Source organism: Oncorhynchus nerka, linkage group LG25 (genome assembly GCF_034236695.1).
Source record: "Oncorhynchus nerka isolate Pitt River linkage group LG25, Oner_Uvic_2.0, whole genome shotgun sequence".
In the NCBI taxonomy this organism is placed as follows: Eukaryota; Metazoa; Chordata; class Actinopteri; order Salmoniformes; family Salmonidae; genus Oncorhynchus; species Oncorhynchus nerka.
Window position 1 is genome coordinate 22,148,730 of NC_088420.1, and position 20,417 is coordinate 22,169,146.

Below are 20,417 nucleotides of genomic sequence, written 5' to 3' on the forward strand. Positions count from 1 at the left end.
GAAAGGACCAGCTGATATCCTGCCAGTGATTCTCTCGTTAACACAGGTGTGAGTGTTGACGAGGACAAGGCTGGAGATCCCTCTGTCACGCTGATTGAGTTTGAATAACAGACTGGACGCTTCAAAAGGAGGGTGGTGCTTAGAAGCATTGTTCTTCCTCTGTCAATCATGGTTACCTGCAAGGAAACACATGCTGTCATCATTGCTTTGCACAAAAAGGGCTTCACAGGCAAGGATATTGCTGCCAGTAAGATTGCACCTAAATCAACCATTTATCGGATCATCAAGAACTTCAAGGAGAGCGTTTCAATTGTTGTGAAGAAGGCTTCAGGGCGCCCAAGAAAGTCTAGCAAGCGCCAGGACCGTCTCCTAAAGTTGATTCAGCTGCGGGATCGGGGCACCACCAGTACAGAGCTTGCTCAGGAATGGCAGCAGGCAGGTGAGAGTGCATCTGCACGCACAGTGAGGCGAAGACGTTTGGAGGATAGCCTGGTGTCAAGAAGGGCAGCAAAGAAGTCACTTCTCTCCAGGAAAAACATCAGGGACAGACTGATATTCTGCAAAAGGTACAGGGATTGGACTGCTGAGGACTGCGGTAAAGTCATTTTCTCTGATGAATCCCCTTTCCGATTGTTTGGGGCATCCGGGATTAAGCTTGACCGGAGAAGACAAGGTGAGCGCTACCATTAGTCCTGTGTCATGCCAACAGTAAAGCATCTTGAGACCATTCATGTGTGGGGTTGCTTCTCAGCCAAGGGAGTGGGCTCACTGACATTTTTGCCTAAGAACACAGCCATGAATAAAGAATGGTACCAACACATCCTCCGAGAGCAACTTCTCCCAACCATCCAGGAACAGTTTGGTGACTAACAATTGCCATAATTGCCAAAAGGCAAAAGTGATAACTAAGTGGCTCGGGGAAGAAAACATCGATATTTTGGGTCCATGACCAGGAAACACCCCAGACCTTAATCCCATTGAGAACAAGTGGTCAATCCTCAAGAGGCAGGTGGACAAACAGAAACCCATAAATTCTGATAAACTTTAAGCATTTATTATGCAAGAATGGGCTGCCATCAGTCAGGATGTGGCCCAGAAGTTAATTGACAGCATGCCAGGGATTGCAGAGATCTTGAAAAAGAAGGGTCAACACTGCAAATATTGACTCTGCATCAACTTGATGTAATTGTCAATAAAAGCCTTTGATAATTATGAAATGCTTGTAATTATACTTCAGCATTCCATAGTAACATCTGACAACAACAAAAAATACACTGGAGCAGCAAACTTGGTGGAATCTAATACTTGCGTCATTCTCAAAACATTCTCAAAACATGGCCACGACAATAGAAAGCTTCCTCTGTTGATGTTCTTCGTTCAGATGTTCCAGCCTCAGTTGGCTTTGAGCTTTGGTCTCGCTAGAAAGCGCAGCGAATCAGGAATGCCCACAGGGATTTAAAAGATCTGTTCAGGTGCGTCATGTTGAGTTAGTGAGATGGTGACACCTACTAGTGCTTAGATTTACCGCTCACACAATTGGTTTGGGAGCCATGCCAGTTAATGGTTATTAGGCTGTGAAATGGCAATAGTAGTGTTTCCATACCACAGATGAATCGGCTACTGCATACCCATTGGTTCCATCCAAATGAGTGTGACACATAACGAATTCTAGCTGACTAACATCCTGTAACAAATGGGTTCTTGAAGAACAGAACACGTCAAGTCAATGTGAATTAAAGTAAATTGCAGTGGTGTTTTGACTATTTAACAGCTGACAATAGCAGATTGGAACTAAAGTGGGTGAGTGTTTGACTTGTTGTGCTCTTGTCTTCTGCAGACTCACTGGTGGGCCATTCTCTTGGTCATCATGACTCTGTCTGCCGTGATGGTCAGCACCGTGTGCCTGTGTGGACGTACCCTGGACATGGGTGACCCAGAGTAACCACTGTAGCTCCAACAGTGGCAGTTGGTGCCATTCAAGATTTGGGAGAGCGACAATTTTTTTATGAGCATGGCCTTATTTCGATTACAGCATATTGGATGACTGTCATTCATATTCCCTTCACCCAGCTCAATGTAAAATCGATAGGCTTAGGCTACTATATGATACTCGAATTGGCCCTATACCCATCATGAGGTTGCTACAACCTAGCCTAAAAATGAACGTTTATAACGTAGGTGCACAGGTCTAGAGACAAATTGGAGTAATCACATTCACATTCAATTCTGCCTTGCACACTCTTGCCTGTATCTATCTGATCTGGGGTGTAATCATTAGCCCAAGCAGTTAGAAGACGTTCAGTTTTGCAACTAAACCTATAGTTTCTATTGGACAAATTCAGGTATGTCCCTCCCCATTTAGTTCTGTTTGCTTCCGTTTAAGAAAGGTTTTTGAAACAGAACCGGCGGAATGAAAACTCCCCTGATCACCTGCACACATAGTTCACTTTCATAGCAGCCACATACAGCATCATCACTTTCCTCGTTCTATAATTCATTCTCGCATCTACGCGCTCTCCTTCTCTCACCTTTTTCCTTCACTTGTGGACTTCAGTTTATAACTCAACAGCTGTCCGTGACTAGGCACAAAAACCTCTCCAAGCCAAACCTTCATACCAAAACCACTAACCGCTACACAGCCTACATCGTTGTCACCATATTAACGCTATAGTCATTAAACTATAACTAACGAGTTAGTAAACCCACAATCCAAGCCATGTGTACAATTACACAGTACAGTGTACAGCAAGCAGTTTAGCAGTTACCACAGCGGGCCCAGGTAGCAATACATTTATAAAACCGAAAGCTTACCTTGACTTTGAAGAGTTGCAGTGTTGGAAAGCCTTAGCCAGCAAGCTAACATAAATAGCATTCCTCTCTGTTTCAGTCAGGTTGTTGAGTAGGCTAAATTAGCTGCATTAGTTAAGTAAGTGAAAGGGGTAAATTAAGAATTTAAAAAATACAACAAAATATATCTCTCTGCTGCTTCTTCTTAATTTTTTAAGAAATGTATTTCTTCAAAACAGTTAAACTATTGTCTTTCTCTTTAAGTCATCTTCTCACCACACTAGCTTGTGCTTTCAGTAATAGATTAATTCTCTGATCATTTGATTGGATGGACAAGATGTTAGTTCATACTGCAAGAACTCTGATAGGTTGGAGGATGTCAGAGGTGGGATCAATACACTATCATTCAAGTCTCAATTCGAGTCCCAAGTTGAACTGGTTGAGTCTCGAGTCAAGTCCAAGTCGTGCATTCTAAAGCAAGTCAGGTCGAGTAGAGTCACCCGTTTTTTCAAGTCAAGTCTCAAGTCAGTAAATAAATAGTCTATACATGCAATGACTTGTTCAACTTTTTCTGTTTAATGAGGCTACCAGACTGCACTTTTCATTATTTTGTCTACAACATATTTTGATACATTTCAAGCAATTTTGACATACCAAAAGACAAGTAATTTCACATAAGTATTCAGACCCTTTATTCAGTACTTTGTTGAAGCACCTTTGGCAGCGATTACAGCATAGAGTATTCTTGGGTATGACGCTACAAGCTACTTGTATTTGGGGAGTTTCTCCCATTCTTCTCTGCAGATCCTCTCAAGCTTGGATGGTTGGATGGGAGCATTGCTGCACAGCTATTTTCAGGTCTCTTCAGAGATGTTCGATCGGGTTCAAGTCTGGGCTCTGGCGGGCCACTCAAGGACATTGAGAGACTTGTTCCGAAGCCAGCCCTGCGCTGTCGTGGCTGTGTGCTTAGGGTCGTTATCCTATTTTAAGGGGACCTCGAGTCTAAGGTCCTGAGCTCTCTGGAGCAGATTTTCATCAAGGATCTCTCTGTACTTTACTCCGTTCATCTTTCCCTCAATCCTGACTAGTCTCCCAGTCCCTGCCGCTGAAAACCATCCCAACAGCATGATGCTGCCACCACCATGCTTCACCGTAGGGATGGTGTCAGGTTTCCTCTGGATATGATGCTTGGCACTCAGGCCAAAGAGATAAATCTTGGTTACATCAGACCAGAGAATCTTGTTTCTCATGGTCGGAGAGTGTTTACGTGCCTTTTGGCAAACTCCCAGGGGGCGGTGATGTGCATTTTACTGAGGAGTGGCTTCCGTCTGGCCACTATACCATAAAGGCCTGATTGGTGGAGTGCTGCAGAGATGGCTGTCCTTTTGGAAGGTTCTCCCATCTCCTCAGAGGAACGCTGGAGCTCTGTCAGAGTGACCATCAGGTTCTTGGTCAACTCCCTGACCAAGGCACTTCTCCCTTGATTGCTCAGTTTGGCCTGGCGGCCAGCTCTAGGAAAAGTCTTGTTGGTTCCAAATTTTTTCCATTTAAGAAAGATGGAGGCCACTGGGTTCTTGGGGACCTTCATGCTGCAGACATTTTTTGGTACCCTTCCCCAGATCTGTGCCTCAGCACAATCCTGTCTCGGAGCTCTACCGACAATTCCTTCGACCTCATGGCTTGGTTTTTGCTCTGACATGCACTGTCAACTGTGGGAGTAGTACAGAGCGTTGTACGAGATCTTCAGTTTCTTGGCAATTTCTCACATGGAATGGCCTTCATTTCTCAGAACAAGAATAGAGTGATGAGTTTCAGAAGAAAGTTCTTTGTTTCTGGCCATTTTGAGCCTGTATTCGAACCCAAAAATGCTGATGCTTCAGATACTCAACTAGTCTAAAGAAGGCCAGTTTTATTGTTTCTATAATCAGCTCCACAATTTTCAGCTGTGCTAACATAATTACAAAAGGGTTTTCTAATGATCAATTAGGCTTTTAAAATGATAAACTTGGATTAGATAACACAACGCGCCATTGGAACACAGGAGTGAGGTTGCTGATATTGGGCCTCTGTACGCCTATGTAGATATTTCATTAAAAAATCAGCTGTTTCCAGCAATAATAGTCATTTACAACATTAACAAGTATTCCTGATCAATTTGATGTTATTTTAATGGGGAAAAATAGCTTTTCTTTCAAAAACAAGGACATTTCTAAGTTGAACGGTTGTGTATATACAGTTCAAGTCTGACGTTTACATGCACTTAGGTTGGGGTCATTAAAACATGTTTTTCAACCACTCCACAGATTTCTTGTTAACAAACTATAGTTTTGGGATGTTGGTTAGAACATGTACTTACATCTAAGTAATTTTTCCAACAATTGTTTACAGACAGATTATTTCACTTATAATTCACTGTATCACAATTCTAGTGGGTCAGAAGTTTACATACACTAAGTTGACTGTGCCTTTCAACAGCTTGGAAATTATGTCATGGCTTTAGAAGCTTCTGATAGGCTAATTGACATAATTTGAGTCAATTGGAGGTGTACCTGTGGATGTATTTCAAGGCCTACCTTCAAACTCAGTGCCTCTTTGCTTGACACCATGGGAAAATCAAAATAAATCAGCAAAGACCTCAGAAGAAAAATTGTAGACCTCTGCAAGTCTGGTTCATCCTTGGGAGCAATTTCTAAACACTATAAGGTACCACATTCATCTGTATAAACAATAGTATGCAAGTATAAACACCATGGGACCACGTAGCCGTCATACCGCTCAGGAACGAGACACGTTCTGTCTCCTAGAGATTAACGTACTTTGGAGTGAAAAGTGCAAATCAATCCCAGAACAACAGCAAAGGACATTGTGAAGATGCTGGAGGAAACAGGTACAAAAGTATCTATATCCACAGTAAAACAAGTCCTATATTGACATAACCCGAAAGGCCGCTCAGCAAGGAAGAAGCCACTGCTCCAAAACCGCCATAAAAAAGCCAGTCTACGGTTTGCAACTGCACATGGGGACAAAGATTGTACTTTTTGGTGAAATGTCCTCTGGTCTGATGAAACAAAAATAGAACTGTTTGGCCATAATGACCATCGTTATGTTTGGAGGAAAAGGGCATGCATGCTAAAGAACACCATCCCAACTGTGAAGCACGGTGGTGGCAGCATTATGTTTGGGGGTGCTTTGCTGCAGGAGGGACTGGTGCACTTCACAAAATAGATGTCATCATGAGGCAGGAACATTATGTGTATATATTGAAGCAACATCTTAAGACGCCTGTCAGGAACTTCCAAATGGCCAATGACCCCAATGATACTTCCAAAATTGTGGCAAAATGGTTTAAGGACAACAAAGTCAAGGTATTGGAGTGGCCATCACAATGCTTTGACTCCAATCCCATAGAAATTTTGTGTGCAGAAAAACTGAAAAGGGAGGCCTACAATCCTGACTCTGTCAGGAGGAATGGGCTAAAATTCACCCAACTTATTGTGGGAAGCTTGTGGAAGGCTACCCGTAACATTTCACCCAAGTTAAACAATTGAAAGGCAAAGCTACCAAATTTTAATTGAGTGTATGTAAACTTCTGACCCACTGGGAATGTTAAGAAAAACATAAAAGCTGAAATAAATAATTCTCTCTACAATTATTCTGACATTTCACATTCTTAAAATAAAGTGGTGATCCAAACTGACCTAAAACTTTTTTTACTTGGATTAAATGTCAGGAATTGTAAAAAAAAAAAAACAGTTTAAATGTATTTGGTTAAGGTGTATGTAAACTTGCGACTGTATATCGTTTATTTCCTGATCTTACTTGGTTCCAAGTGTGTTGGCCAATCAATCCATAATCTTAATTCCAATCCGCAGATGTTCCCAGACTAACCTATCTATCAAGGCGAGACCCAAATGCAGACACAGGATGCAGATGGTTGGAGTTTTACACAATGTTTATTGATCCAAAGGGGTAGGCAAGAGAATGGTCGTGGACAGGCAAAAAGGTCCAAACCAGATCAAAATCCAGGTGGCAGACAGGCTCGTGGTCAAGGCAGGCAGAATGGTCAGGCAGGTGGGTAGAAATTCCAGAAACAGGCAAGGGTCAACACTGTGAGGACTAGAAAAAGGAAAATGCAAATAGCAGGAGAAAGAGAAAACCGCTAGTTGACTTGGAAACATACAAGATGAACTGACACAGAGAGACAGAAAATACAGGGATAAATACACCGGGGAAAATAAGTGACACCTGGAGGGGGTGGAGACAATCACAAGGACAGGTGAAACAGATCAGTGCGTGACACCATCTTTCCCAGTACAATACCATTTTACTATTTCCTTTTGCGATACATCCTTCTATTTTACTGTGATGTCTTATGAGGGTCTTGAGCCTCTATTTTGACCATTTCTACCAAGATTGCTCTAAAAATAAACACTTTACCTAAGAGTATAATAATATTTCTCATTGATTGATCATGGTTTTTCAGATCTCCTAACAGATTTGTATATCCATCTGTACACAGATATTATGACTTTATGACAACCACTTCTGGACCTGACTCCAAAAGCAAACCACAGAAGGACAGTACCAAAATAGATGATCTATTGATTGGCAGAGTCTGCACAAGGCTGACTGTTCAATGCCCCATATATTGAGCTTTCTTTTTGTGCTAAGAATGTTATATAATAGTATCAATTGAGAAGCATGGATTGATGCGTCAGTTGTTTTATATAGCAGTTCATAAACCCAATTCTATGGTACTGGGACATAAAACATTTTATTTTATGCGGCATAGTTGTCAAACCTCTCAACCTTAAGTTAAACATATACATTTTACGATTTAGAGTTTAGTGACATTATTTGCTGTAATATTTGTTCTGCCTCTTCTGGAGGATGAAATTGGAATTTTAACCAACTCTGTATAGCTTCGTTTAAAAAGGAGGGTAATTTAAACAGGGTTCCATAGTCAATCCACCGGAAATGGTTGGTTTTAATCTGTATATCGTCAAAAGCCCCCTTTTGAACATTGGAAAGGCTGTGTTTCTATTGTTGAACATTCCAGTAAAAAGATGTGATTACCCCTTTTAACATTTTAGCAGACGTTCTTAACCAGAATGACTTACAAGAGCAATTAGGGTTAAGTGCCTTGGTCAAGGGCACATTAGCAGATTTTTCACCTAGTTGGCTTGGGGGATTTTGAGACCTTCGGTTACTGGCCCAATGCTCTTAACTACTAGGCTACCTGCCACCCCTTACTTGGATAAGATTAAGGAGCGGGAAGTCACTGGAAGCTTTGTTATATGTTCTGAAATTGAAGGTAGATTGTGTATTATTGAATGATATTGTCTGTTTATCTCTGCTTGGATGTGTGAATGGGTTTCTACTTTATAGCATTTCTAAGGAGGATCCTGGAAAAATGTTCATGTTTACAACTATCTTTCCATTAAAGCACTCATTCCACTTCAAAATAGCAGTTCCAATTTATTCAAATATGTATATAGTCACATACAGTATTTACAGGTATAAACAGAGTGCAGATATACTTTCAGAGGTAAAAGAGGGTAAAAAAAAAATATATAGTAATATTCTGTACCATAGAAGTATATGCCAACATGGTATTTACACATGGTGCACTTAGCAAGTAACTGCCTTAGTAACCTCCTCCCTGTTTTCAGTGCAAAAGTGTTTCATCTCCCCCTTTATACAGGCTCAATAGAACAGGCAGAAATTAAATGAGTCACAATGATTTACAATACCGATCTCAAAATATATCATATTTGTTATAATTAGCCTACTCAGTGCTGTTGAAAATAGTCTGACATTTAGATATGATCACAATAACATTGTTTCTAATATCCTCATTACCTGCCAATTATTACCTGTAACTTAAACTATGATGCAAAGTAAACTGTGCAGTCTACTGAGGAAGGCTGTCATGTTTCTATTGTTGATGTCGACTCACTTTACAAGAACCCCTCATTGACTTATTTCAGAGAAGCTACCTGTTCACAGTTATAAAATGGCATCCACAGCTAAATGAACATTATTTGGGTTATAGTTCAGCAGCAACCATGGACATGTCAGTTAAATACATCACATAAGCACTTGCAATGAAACCGAGGTAAGGGTTCTGTATAAATCGATGTAATTATTATTTTTGTTTTAAAAGGTATAATATTGTATAACATTGTAATAACGGTTATCCCACTGATATATAGTGTAAAGGCTTGTATAAAAACAGCAGTCAATGCATTATTGCTCAAGAGCTTGACTATAATCACAAAGTTATCGGGAATAATTTGCATTTCGGACCTCACAATATTACTGTCTCAAAGACCATGTAAAATATACAACTAACTATGAAAAAAACATACAGTATCAACAAATACATGCAGTAGGTTAAGACAAGTTCATTGACAATAAGTTATTTTAAGGCACACTGAGTCCGATCCTACAATCACATAGTATTGAGGACGACAAAGGTGAATGCTCTGTCAGTTTAAGCATAACATGAGGTTTTAACTGCAAGGTACCTCGAGGCCTCTTCTCATTCTGTCTATGGGTCGCTGTCAGTCAGAGGCACCAACGACTTTGTATAAGAACCATCTCTTTGGGGTTGCCAGAAAATCAGCAAAGACGATGGCATTCACTATCCTTTAGCACCACATCGTAGTTGATGTGGCACAAAAGCAGTGCTTAAAAAATAAATAAATACAAATATTCACACATTTGTAATAACACATTTCTGTACACTATATACAAGGTGGAAATGTATTTGTATAGTTTGAACGACAAAATCCTTTACAGCTGCATAAATTATTTTTCGAAGTGCTTCGGCAGTGGAAGGAGGGCAATTGTCTGTTGCTCCATACATTCAATATTAGCGGTTCCTGAGGTTAACTCTGTAAAACAAACAGGATTTTTGTCAATGGATCCCTGACTGGCAATAAAGCTGTTAAAAAAATAAATAAAAAATGTATCACCTTTTTTATGTTTGTTTTTTTCCATTAATTTTGCATTTTACAAATGTCACTTCCTGTTGTAAACTGAGGGCATGAGGACCTTTAATGCAGAACAACATCCTGGAAAAGGGTCAAACAAGAATAGAATATTAAAGGTCAAGTCAACTACAACATTTTACACGAAAATTCCACACAAAAACTATTAGCCCATTGTTGGTATAGTGCCAAAATGTTTTAAATGTCAGCAATCAAATTCAAGATATATAATACTTCCAAATTACAGAAATACAGCCGGTATAATGCATTTTGCATCATATGCATCACACAGAATACATCATACAGTCCATTTCTGCAGATTTTTCAAAACGTTCATATTTCTGATGATTTTATGGATGACAATTGTCTTAATTTCATGATTTTAAAAGAAATTAGGCCTCTCAAAACTCACCTTTTCTGTGTCTCCCCGACTCTGATGCGTATTTTGTGAACCTCCACTTCAGAATCCGCAGAGTCACCTGACCACCAAGATGACACCATTTTGAGCATGGACGAGGCTGACCAGTTAGTAGACTCCTGCCACTTGAACTTTACCATCAGGAGGTCACCTATGTCTTTCTCCGCTACCAACAGGAAGGAATGGGTCTTATTGGTCGTTATCTTCTCCTTTCTGCCAATGAGAAAGTGCATAGATGCTCAACAGGTTAATGTCACCTCACTTCACAAGAACAACTAATTTACCATGGGAACATCTGGGAATGTCAGTGATGGCTGTGAACATAAAGGGTATAGTTACATTACTGGTCCACGTTCAAAAACCAGAGTTGAGATTCTCAATTGAAGGAGAAAGTTTCCTTCCCTAACATTATCATTATAGATAGTAATATCAACCTTGATCTGGGGCCCTACAATAAGAGTTATGTTGTTGGTGACCTTCTGAAGGGATTCTTTCTAGCTGTGATGTTTGGGGGCCTCTGTTTTAACAGTAATGAATGGGCCTTTGTCAGGCTGACAGCTACAATGTTAGTCGTAAAGACAGATAAGCGACTAGCTGCAAAGTTACTGCAACTTCTGTTATATTGTTGTACTGACTTCACCACCCTATTGTTCACAAGCCCTGCCATCTTCAAATAAGTTACAAGTAGACAATTACATGTCTGCCTTAGCCAATGATACATCAGTACCCAAATTGACAACAGAGTCATTGTGTGGAAAGTGATTGCGAGAGTTGTTATATACACTGAGTATACAGAACATTAAGGACACCTGCCCTTTCCATGACATAGACTGACCAGGTGAATCCAGGTGAAAACTGTGATCCCTTATTGATGTCACTTGTTAAATCCACCTCAAATCAGTGTAGATGAAGGGGAGGTGACAGGTTAAAGAATGATTGTTAAGCCTTGAGACATGGATTTTGTGTATGTGCCATTGAATGGGCAAGACAAAAGATGTAAGTGTCTTTGAACGGGGTATGGTAGTGGGTGCAAGGTTTGTGTCAAGAACTGCAATGCTGCTGGGTCTCACGCTCAACAGTTTCCCTTGTGTAATCAACCCTAATTGAGGCTGTTCTGAGGGCAAAGGGGGGGGCTACAACACAATATTGGGAAGGTATCCTTAATATTTTGTGCACTAAGTGTATGTATAATATGTCACCAATTTTATAGTGACACAGAAAAATATTTAGATGTGATTCTCACCAAAGAGACCATATTTTGAAATAGTCTCCAGGGTGCTTTGAAGATTGCAGCCTGGCTGGAAACTGCCTCCATTGGGGTATATGTCCACATGACCCACAGGCTGCTGGATGCCGTTGCTGAAGCCCAGAGAGCCCCGTGTGAAGGTGTGAAGAACATCCACAAAGTGAGCATCATCTGGGGACAGGCGGTGGTGAGCATGCTCTCCCTCAAAGTCTGGCCCAGCTGGGTCAAGACCTGTAAAGAGAAGGGGGCCAATCAGTGAGTAGTGGAACAAGCCAAAGCCCTATGAAGGAAAGTTCTTGCAGGCCAAAGAAGCAACTAATGATTAGCAACAGTGCTATTATCTGGTCTTTGTTTCTCTATAAGACATTATATTTACCAGTTATTCTGCCCACTTTATTAGAGGCATGACTCCCAGCGAATCCTGCCACATGAGCACCCAGACTGTAGCCAATGAGGTGGAGGTTATCAAGAGGGATATTGGTTGCCTCCTATAAAACACAATGGAGTAAAGTGTCAAGTTCATTGCCATAGAAACTAGGAGTGTGAACATTTAAAAGTTAAAAGAAAGTTGGGATCCTTAATGTTAAGAAAAATCCCTAACTCACAATTTAAATCACAGTGTAGTTATCACAAAACATTATCTTCCGTGTTGTAGCCTAACTAGACTATACAGCTTTAAAAGGCCTGGGGGAAAGTTGCCGAATTGAAATAAACCAGACAGGAAGAGGCGAACTTTAGGCTACTTAGGTGAATTTGCGAGGCATGTAAGACAATTAAGACATTGCGAGATTCAGATTAGTAAGACATATGGCCACGGTTCTGCCTGCCTGCTCTTTCTCTTTGCTAATGACAAGAGTGTGTGTTCAGTCTTCGGTCTGTTGTATGTATAATATCTAGGCTTAGGCTATTCATGGGACTGATGTCGCCAGGATACAGAGCTATCTTCGGGCCAGTCTTGTGAGCATGGGGTAAGCTCCTCTTCATTGCTGAGCGGGTGCGGGTGTTTTTGTCTCATAATAGGAAATTACAATAGGCTACTGGTATAGCCTGTATCGATTACACTTTTCAGATATAATGGTGTGTGTGGCCCCTTGAAATCGCTTCGGCTATGCCATGTTCGTTTATGTTAGGGTAGGCCAAACCACAGCTTTTTAAACGCCAACACGAAACCTTCTCTGGAAGGCATCTCTGTAAGTGGCGTGCAATGTTCCCTCAAAAATCAATTAAAGCACTGAGCAAATTTCAGGTCTGCTGAGCGCAAACTTGAACATTCTGAAAATTCTGTGCAACTTCCAGTGTGCATTTACTGTGAAAATTGAAGCTATATCCTCTTTAAATTACAGATTTTAACAGTGACCATCTAGGCTACTGTGGCTATTTGCTCCTAATGTAGGCCTACCAGGGTGGCCTACCATCAACAACAATTGAAAAAATGCATCACATAACATTTTAACATGGAAATAGCTGTTATATCATTTAGCCTACAGTAACAGCCAATGTGTGGTGTTCAATATATGCCTACATTCCATGAGACAAAAAAAAGGGCTTGACATTAATCTGTTTATCCACTTGGCCTTCAGACCAGGAGGTGACATGTTGAAATCTCACAGTATCAACTTTGCTGTAGCTTTCTTTTATGTCTGCTATGTCACTGCAGACACAGTCATCTGAGCCATCCAATTGGCCAGAGGTAGACCTATAGTGCACTTGATTTGCTCTGTAGGCCCCCTGAGAAGGCAGAGTTTGTACCTTCAGACACACATGGAAACAGTTTGCCTACCCAGCGAGCAGGGCAGCTGAATCCGGTGTACCTACCGCCAACAGCACGAGGCAAATCCAAATCAAATAGGGACACAAGTAGAGGTCGACCGATATTGATTTTTCAATGCGGATGCCAATACCGATTAATCGGACGATTTGTATTTATTTATTTGTAATAATGACAATTACAACAATATTAAATGAACACTTATTTTAACATAATATAATATATCAATAAAATCAATTTAGCCTCAAGTAAATAATGAAACATGTTCAATTTGGTTTAAATAATGCAAAAACAAAACAAGTTTTGTAGAAGAAAGTAAAAGTGCAATATGTGCTATGTAAGAAAGCTAACGTTTCAGTTCCTTGCTCAGAACATGAGAACATATGAAAGCTGGTGGTTCCTTTTAACATGAGTCTTCAATATTCCCAGGTAAGAAGTTTTAGGTTGTAGTTATTATAGGAATTATAGGACTATTTCCCTCTATACCATTTGTATTTCATTAGCCTTTGACTATTGGATGTTATTATAGGCACTTTAGTATTGCCAGTGTAAGAGTATAGCTTCTGTTCCTCTCCTCGCTCCTCCCTGGGCTCGAACCAGCAACACAATGCTGGTTAGTTAGCGCACGCTAACTAGCTAGCCATTTCACTTCGGTTACACGAGACTCATCTCGGGAGTTGATAGGCTTAAAGTCATAAACAGCGCAATGCTTGACGCATAACGAAGAGCTGCTGTCAAAACGCACGAAAGTGCTGTTTGAATGAATGTTTACCCGCCTGCTTCTGCCTACCACCGCTCAGTCAGATACTTGTATGCTTGTATGCTCAGTCAGATTATATGCAACGCAGGACACGCTAGATAATATCTAGTAATATCATCAACCATGTGTAGTTAACTAGTGATTATGATTGATTGTTTTTTATAAGATAAATGTAATGCTAGCTAACAACTTACCTTGCCTTACTGAATTCACGTAACAGGCAGTCTTCTTGTGGAGTGCAATGAGAGAGAGGCAGGTCGTTATTGCGTTGGACTAGTTAACTGTAAGGTTGCAAGATTGGATCCCCCGAGCTGACAAGGTGAAAATCTGTCATTCTGCCCCTGAACAAGGCAGTTAACCCACCTTTCCTAGGCCGTCATTGAAAATAAGAACGTGTTCTTAACTGACTTGCCTAGTTAAATAAAGGGGGGGGGGGTCGGCAAATCGGCCCTAATTAATTGGACATTCTGATGAATCGGTCGACCTCTAGCTAGACACAGGGCGATCGACTGGTTGGTGACTACTGCTCTAGAAAGTTGAGTGAAGTTCAATCTCGTGTTTCTCTCTGATTTTTCTGCATGGCAGTCCCGTTGCAGTCTCGGGGCTACTACGCACGCACAGTTTAGAGGCAACATTGTTGGCATGTATTCATGGATGCCAAGGGAAGCCAGGCTTCCCCCTCCAAAAATGTTTTGACCAAGAAAAAAAATAAAAACCAAATGATTTATTTTGTCTCTCTGTGTTACATAAATGTCTTTCAATTTGCAAGTATCTCACCAGAGAAAGCATCTGAGCAAACTAAACAGCGCCCTTCTATCTCAGTATGTGTAGCCTGATGCTGTCTGGTCAGAAAGAGTATGACAATGTTGCTGCCTATACCATTGAATGAAAGAGAAGCCAGCAAGTATTTGGCCTCCCTTCATAAAAAAATATATATAAAATAATAGCCAATCAGCATTGAGCTAAACTAAGTGAGCTCAGCTGTGAATGGTCCTGGCGCACCAAAAAAGTGTAAAGGGAAGCCAGTTTGGATTTGGCTTCAGACCAATCCCATCACAGGCCAAACGTCATTATTGACAGAAAAAAACTTGAATTTTTGCATCTCGTTGTGTTGTTGTCCTCCGGTGACTAGCTAAAATCGTCCCTTTCCTAAATTTGCAATAGATCAGACAGGGATTTGGACTTGTGGTTTTACTTAATTGGCCAATGATTATTACTGTGATTGTGATCCGACCATAAATTCATACATTGTGAAAGGGAGGAAGTTGTAGTATGCTGATGTTAACTAGCTGGCCTGGCGTATTGTTGCTCATGAAAGGAAGATAGGCTAACGATCAAGTATTTTAGCCAGGTAACTGAGGACAACAAAAACTAAAAGTATGTACTGTAAGACAGAGTCATAGACCGTTTAGGCAACATGAAAGAGAGGATGGCATTGGCGTTTCTCTACAAGTAGGGTGAGTCAACATGTTTTTTTACACTTGCACGCTCATTACATCAGTGCCATGGACAGCCTCATATTAAGCTTACGTTGATTGAACTAAATCGTTTTTGGTATCTTTTAGTTGTCACTCTACTAGACTAATAAGCATAGGTGATTATATGATATTGAAGTGGTTGTGGAATAGCGGTAACGCTCCATGGTTCTAAATTAATAGCTGTTAATTAGTCCGAAAATGTCAGAAACATTACCTTGCTTGACCATACTGTAGGTCATGTAACTGTTTGTTACATTTACATGTATTTAAAAAAAAAAAAAATGTTTACCTTTATTTAACATGCAATATGTTTTGTGGACTTCACCGGACAGATGTTGCTCTCCGGTTCGGTATGAAACAGATGTGTGGTTGAATTTATTCTGCCACTATGTCTTATTGTCTCGGCCTTGGCCTATATATCACGATGTCAAGGCATATGAACTAACGGGTTATAGAGCATACAACGCAATTATCACAACACATAGGTTGTAATATGGGTTTTTGGAGGGGGGGGGGGGCTTGGCTTCCCCAGTGATTTTACCCATACACCGCTACTGCTGTAAAGTATTGCCGCTTCTGAAGTGGGACTAACTTCCATCACTACGCAACAAAAACTGTCAATCCTAGCCTGCCTCCTGGGCGCAGATCACTCTTTCCTAAAAAAAAAAGTACTTTATAGTTAATTAAATATCGCAACTTACATTTAGTAGAAAGAAACTACATCTAGCTTCCCTAAAGGGTTGCCGTAGATAGAAATTCATTGCCCAGCCCTAGCGGTCATACAGTGCCTTACAAATGTATTCATCCCCTTTGGCGTTTTTCCTATTTTGTTGCATTACAACCTGTAATTTAAATAGATTTTTAATTGGATTTCATGTAATGGACATCGAAATTGATGACGTGAAATGAAAGTTGGTGACGTGAAGTAAAAAAACTAAAAAAAACAACAACTGAAAAATGGTGCGTGCATATGTATTCACCCCCTTTGCTATGAAGACCCTAAATAAGATCTGGTGCAACCAATTACCTTCAGAAGTCACATATCTCAGTATATATACACCTGTTCTGAAAGGAGTCTGCAACACCATTAAGTGAGGGGCACCACCAAGCAAGCGGCACCATGAATACCAAGGAGCTCTCCAAACAGGTCAGGGACAAAGTTGTGGAGAAGTACAGTTAGGTTCTAAAAAAATATCTGAAACGTTGAACATCCCACGGAGCACCATTTAATTCATTATTTTCTTAAATTGAAAGAATATGGCACCACAACAAACCTGCCAAGAGAGGGCCGCCCACCAAAACTCATGGACCAGGCAAGGAGGGCATTAATCAGAGAGGCAACAAAGAGACCAAAGATAACCTTGAAGGAGCTGCAAAGCACCACAGCGGAAATTGGAGTATCTGTCCATAGGACCACTTTAAGCCGTACACTCCACAGAGCTGGCCAAAACATATGGAAGAAGGTACTCTGGTCAGATGAGACTAAAATTGAGCTTTTTGGCCATCAAGGAAAATGCTATGTCTAGCGCAAACCCAACACCTCTCATCACCCTGAGAACGCCATCCCCACAGTGAAGCATGGTGGTGGCAGCATCATGCTGTAGGGATGTTTTTCCATCGGCAGGGACTGGGAAACTGGTCAGAATTGAAGGAATGATGGATGGCGCTAAATACAGGGAAATTATTAAGGGAAACCTGTTTCAGTCTTCCAGAGATTTGAGACTGGAACGGAGGTTTACCTTCCAGCAGGACAATGACCCTAAGCATAATGCTAAAGCAACACTTGAGTGGTTTAAGGGGAACATTTAAATGTCTTGGAATGGCCTAGTCAAAGCCCAGACCTCAATAAAATTGATAATCTATGGTGTGACTTAAAGATTGCTGTACACCAGCAGAGCCCATCCAACTTGAAGGAGCTGGAGTAGTTTAGCCTTGAAGAATGGGCAAAAATGACAGTGGCTAGATGTGCCAAGCTTATAGAGACATACCCCAAGAGACTTGCAGCTGTATTTGCTGCAAAAGGTGGCTCTACAAAGTACTGACTTTGGGGGGGGGGGGGGTTGAAAAGTTATGTTATGCTCAAGTTTTCTGTGTTTTTTTGGTATTATTTCTTGTTTGTTTCAAAAGAAAAAAAAATTGCATCTTCAAAGTGGTAGGCATGTTATGTAAATCAAATGATACAAACCACCCCAAAATATATTTTAATTCCAGGTTGTAAAGGCAACAAAATAGGAAAAATGCCAAGGGGGTTGAATACTTTCGCAAGCCACTGTATATACTTAATTGGACCATTATTCTGCATTGTGAATTAACATGGAATTGAATGTTTAAATTTTTTTGTTTTAAATGGAAAACTGATACAAAAAAATTGCAGTATAAGCGTAAGAAAATGTTTCCATTTGTCACATCCCTAATAGAAACAATTTACAGTAAATCTTTGTACTTTGTTACCTATGTTTATAACATGTTATTTATACTTTCTCTGAAAAACAGTGCAGTGACTTGGAAGTTGAGTCACCGTACAAACCTCCAGCCAGTCAATGAAGTGAGCGATCTCTTGTCCCACCATCTTGGTGTCCTGGGCGGCTACAAGATAGTGGTTCTGGGCTGTGTACAGCCAGTCCACCACGATCACATTGGCATCCTGCTCTCTCTCATACAGCGCTGACACCAGTTTGGCCACCCAGCTCTCAAACAAGCCACTCACCTGTTGCAGCGGAGAGAAAGCACAAATGTTTTTTGTTAGTGACGGGGAATCCAAGCCCTTGAGCAATAGTTGTGAAGGACTTCATGTCACAGACATGCTGCTACAGGTTGGAAGGGCTTACTGTCCAGCCATGGATCACAAGGAAAGTTTTAGAGGTGCTGTTGAAAGTGCATTCTTTGAGAGACTCTGGGTTGCTGGGGATGATGTAACAGATGTCATCTTCTGGCATCAAAGGCTTCCGGAGGGAGAATTTGGTGTAGGCATGAGGAGTGGCATCGTTCTTTTGAAACAAGTCCTTGAAGTTGTCCATTAAATTATCTAAGAGAGGAATGTGAATACAACACATTGGCTTTAGAAATATTTGTATATTAATTGGACCATAAACCAGACAGGCAGAATGCAAGACAATGGAAAGTAGCTGTAGGCCTAAAGATTATAAAATGTTTTGATCCAGGCTGCTATTGCTAATCTTAAATCACACTGGTGGGGGTTGGGATGCCTGACTGCACAGGCCCCTCAGTACCAGGGGGGCTACTAGGGTTCAGTTGGTCAGACAGACCCCATAGAAACCACAGCTTTTCCCAGCTTTGTTCCTCTAGCTCTGACAAATCGCACAGGGTATAAAAGTAGCTGCATTCACAGTGGGTCAACGGACTCCTTGGCCAAGGCTATAGGTAAGCACTAAGCTACTGCACTGCAATGAATGGAGGTTGCATTCCATGACGGTTAAAGCAGACACAAATATATTATATTTTGAATAATAAATAGACCATAGACTTTGTATTCATATGCAATCTGACTACATCTATGTCTTACTTCAAAATTGCAGAAGACCTACATCAAGTTTTGTATAAAACTTTTGAGTTTCTGTAGCCTATCTATACTGAACAAAAATATAAATGCAACATGCAATAATTGCAACGATTTCAGTGAGTTACAGTTCATTTAAGGAAATCCGTCAATTGAAATACATTCATTATTAGGCCCTAATCTATGGATTTCACATGACTGGCAGGGGCACAGCCATGGGTGGGCATAGGCCCACCCACTGGGGAGCCAGACCCAGCCAATCAGAATTAGTTTTTTCCCACAAAAGGGCTTTATAGACAGAAACACTCATCAACTGTCAGAGTGGCTAGTCTCAGACGATCCTGCAGGTGAAGAAGCCGGATGTGGAGGTCCTGGGCTGGTGTGGTTAGACGTGGTGTTCAGTTGTGAGGCCAGTTGGACTTACTGACAAATTCTCCGAAACAACGTTGGAGGCGGCTTATGGTAGAAAAATGTACATTTAACTCAACAGCTCTGGTGGACATTCCTGCAGTCAGCATGCCAATTGCACTTTCCCTCAAAACTTGAGACATCTGTGGCATTGTGTTGTGTGACAAAACTGCATATTTTAGAGTGGCCTTTTGTCCCCAGCACAAGGTTCACCTGTGTAACGATCATGCTGTTTAATCAGTTTATTGATATGCCACACCTGTCAGGTGGATGGATTATATTGGCAAAGGAGAAAATGGTCACTAACAGGTATTTAAATAAATTTTTGCACAAAATGAGAGAAATAATATTCTTGCATATGGAACATTTCTGGGATATTTTATTTCAGCTCATGAAACATGGGACCAACACATGTTGCATTTTTGTTTTTGTTCATTATCTTTTGTCTACTTTTATGTCCAATATACATCAACATTATGATTTTTTTCAATCCCTAATTATAGTAACCCTACTCAAATTGTGCATGAATGAATGGGCGTTCAGTCGAATACTTGAGGTCATATCCTATACTAACAATTTAGTCTACGTCATCACAAAATCCCAGAAATTTGATACAGCCTCATCATTTAAGTGACAGTATCTAAAGGCTGTCAATTACATTTATAATAATCTGAAAAGTTCGATTCTTCAGATAATGTCATTTTAGCGGCACAAATGCAATGTTTTCTAATCAGATCACAAAACGGAGAATAGTAATTCTCAACAGTAGTTTCACGGATTAGCTACTCACCAAGGGTATGAACGGAGTGGTCCTCTTCCAAAGACGAGACAGACAATACTGAATTTAACACAAGAAAGTAAAGACATTGCACTTGCAACCCTTTCATTTCTTTTCAACCTAATCATTCTTATTTGGGGAAATGTCAAGTTTGCAATCACAGACCCTAAAAAAATGTATCGAATGTAAACCGTGACAATTTTCCACCGGTTAGAAGAGATCCCGTGCGTTATGTAGCGCGTAGTATTGCTATCTGAACTAC

At 40.7% G+C, this 20,417-nt stretch overlaps 2 protein-coding genes across 2 annotated transcripts in view; one reads left to right on the top strand and one right to left on the bottom strand.

The window, feature by feature from the left end:
* The window catches only part of si:ch1073-396h14.1 (disintegrin and metalloproteinase domain-containing protein 10), a 68,128-nt gene extending 64,788 nt beyond the window's left edge, over window positions 1-3,340 (top strand). Inside the window, exon 15 of the mRNA XM_029633894.2 lies at window positions 1,838-3,340. Within this exon, the coding sequence (XP_029489754.1) occupies window positions 1,838-1,942 (105 nt within the window). The 3' untranslated portion in view covers window positions 1,943-3,340. The remainder of the gene's footprint in view (window positions 1-1,837) is intronic.
* A 6,964-nt stretch (window positions 3,341-10,304) lies between these two features.
* Window positions 10,305-20,417, bottom strand: LOC115109211 (lipoprotein lipase-like). The gene is made up of 6 exons (XM_029633895.2): window positions 20,168-20,417; window positions 18,281-18,477; window positions 17,980-18,159; window positions 11,823-11,934; window positions 11,444-11,677; window positions 10,305-10,413 (listed from the first exon to the last, which is right to left on the bottom strand). Exons 1-6 carry the CDS (start codon window positions 20,262-20,264, stop codon window positions 10,400-10,402), a joined length of 834 nt encoding a protein of 277 aa, XP_029489755.1. The 5' UTR covers window positions 20,265-20,417; the 3' UTR covers window positions 10,305-10,399.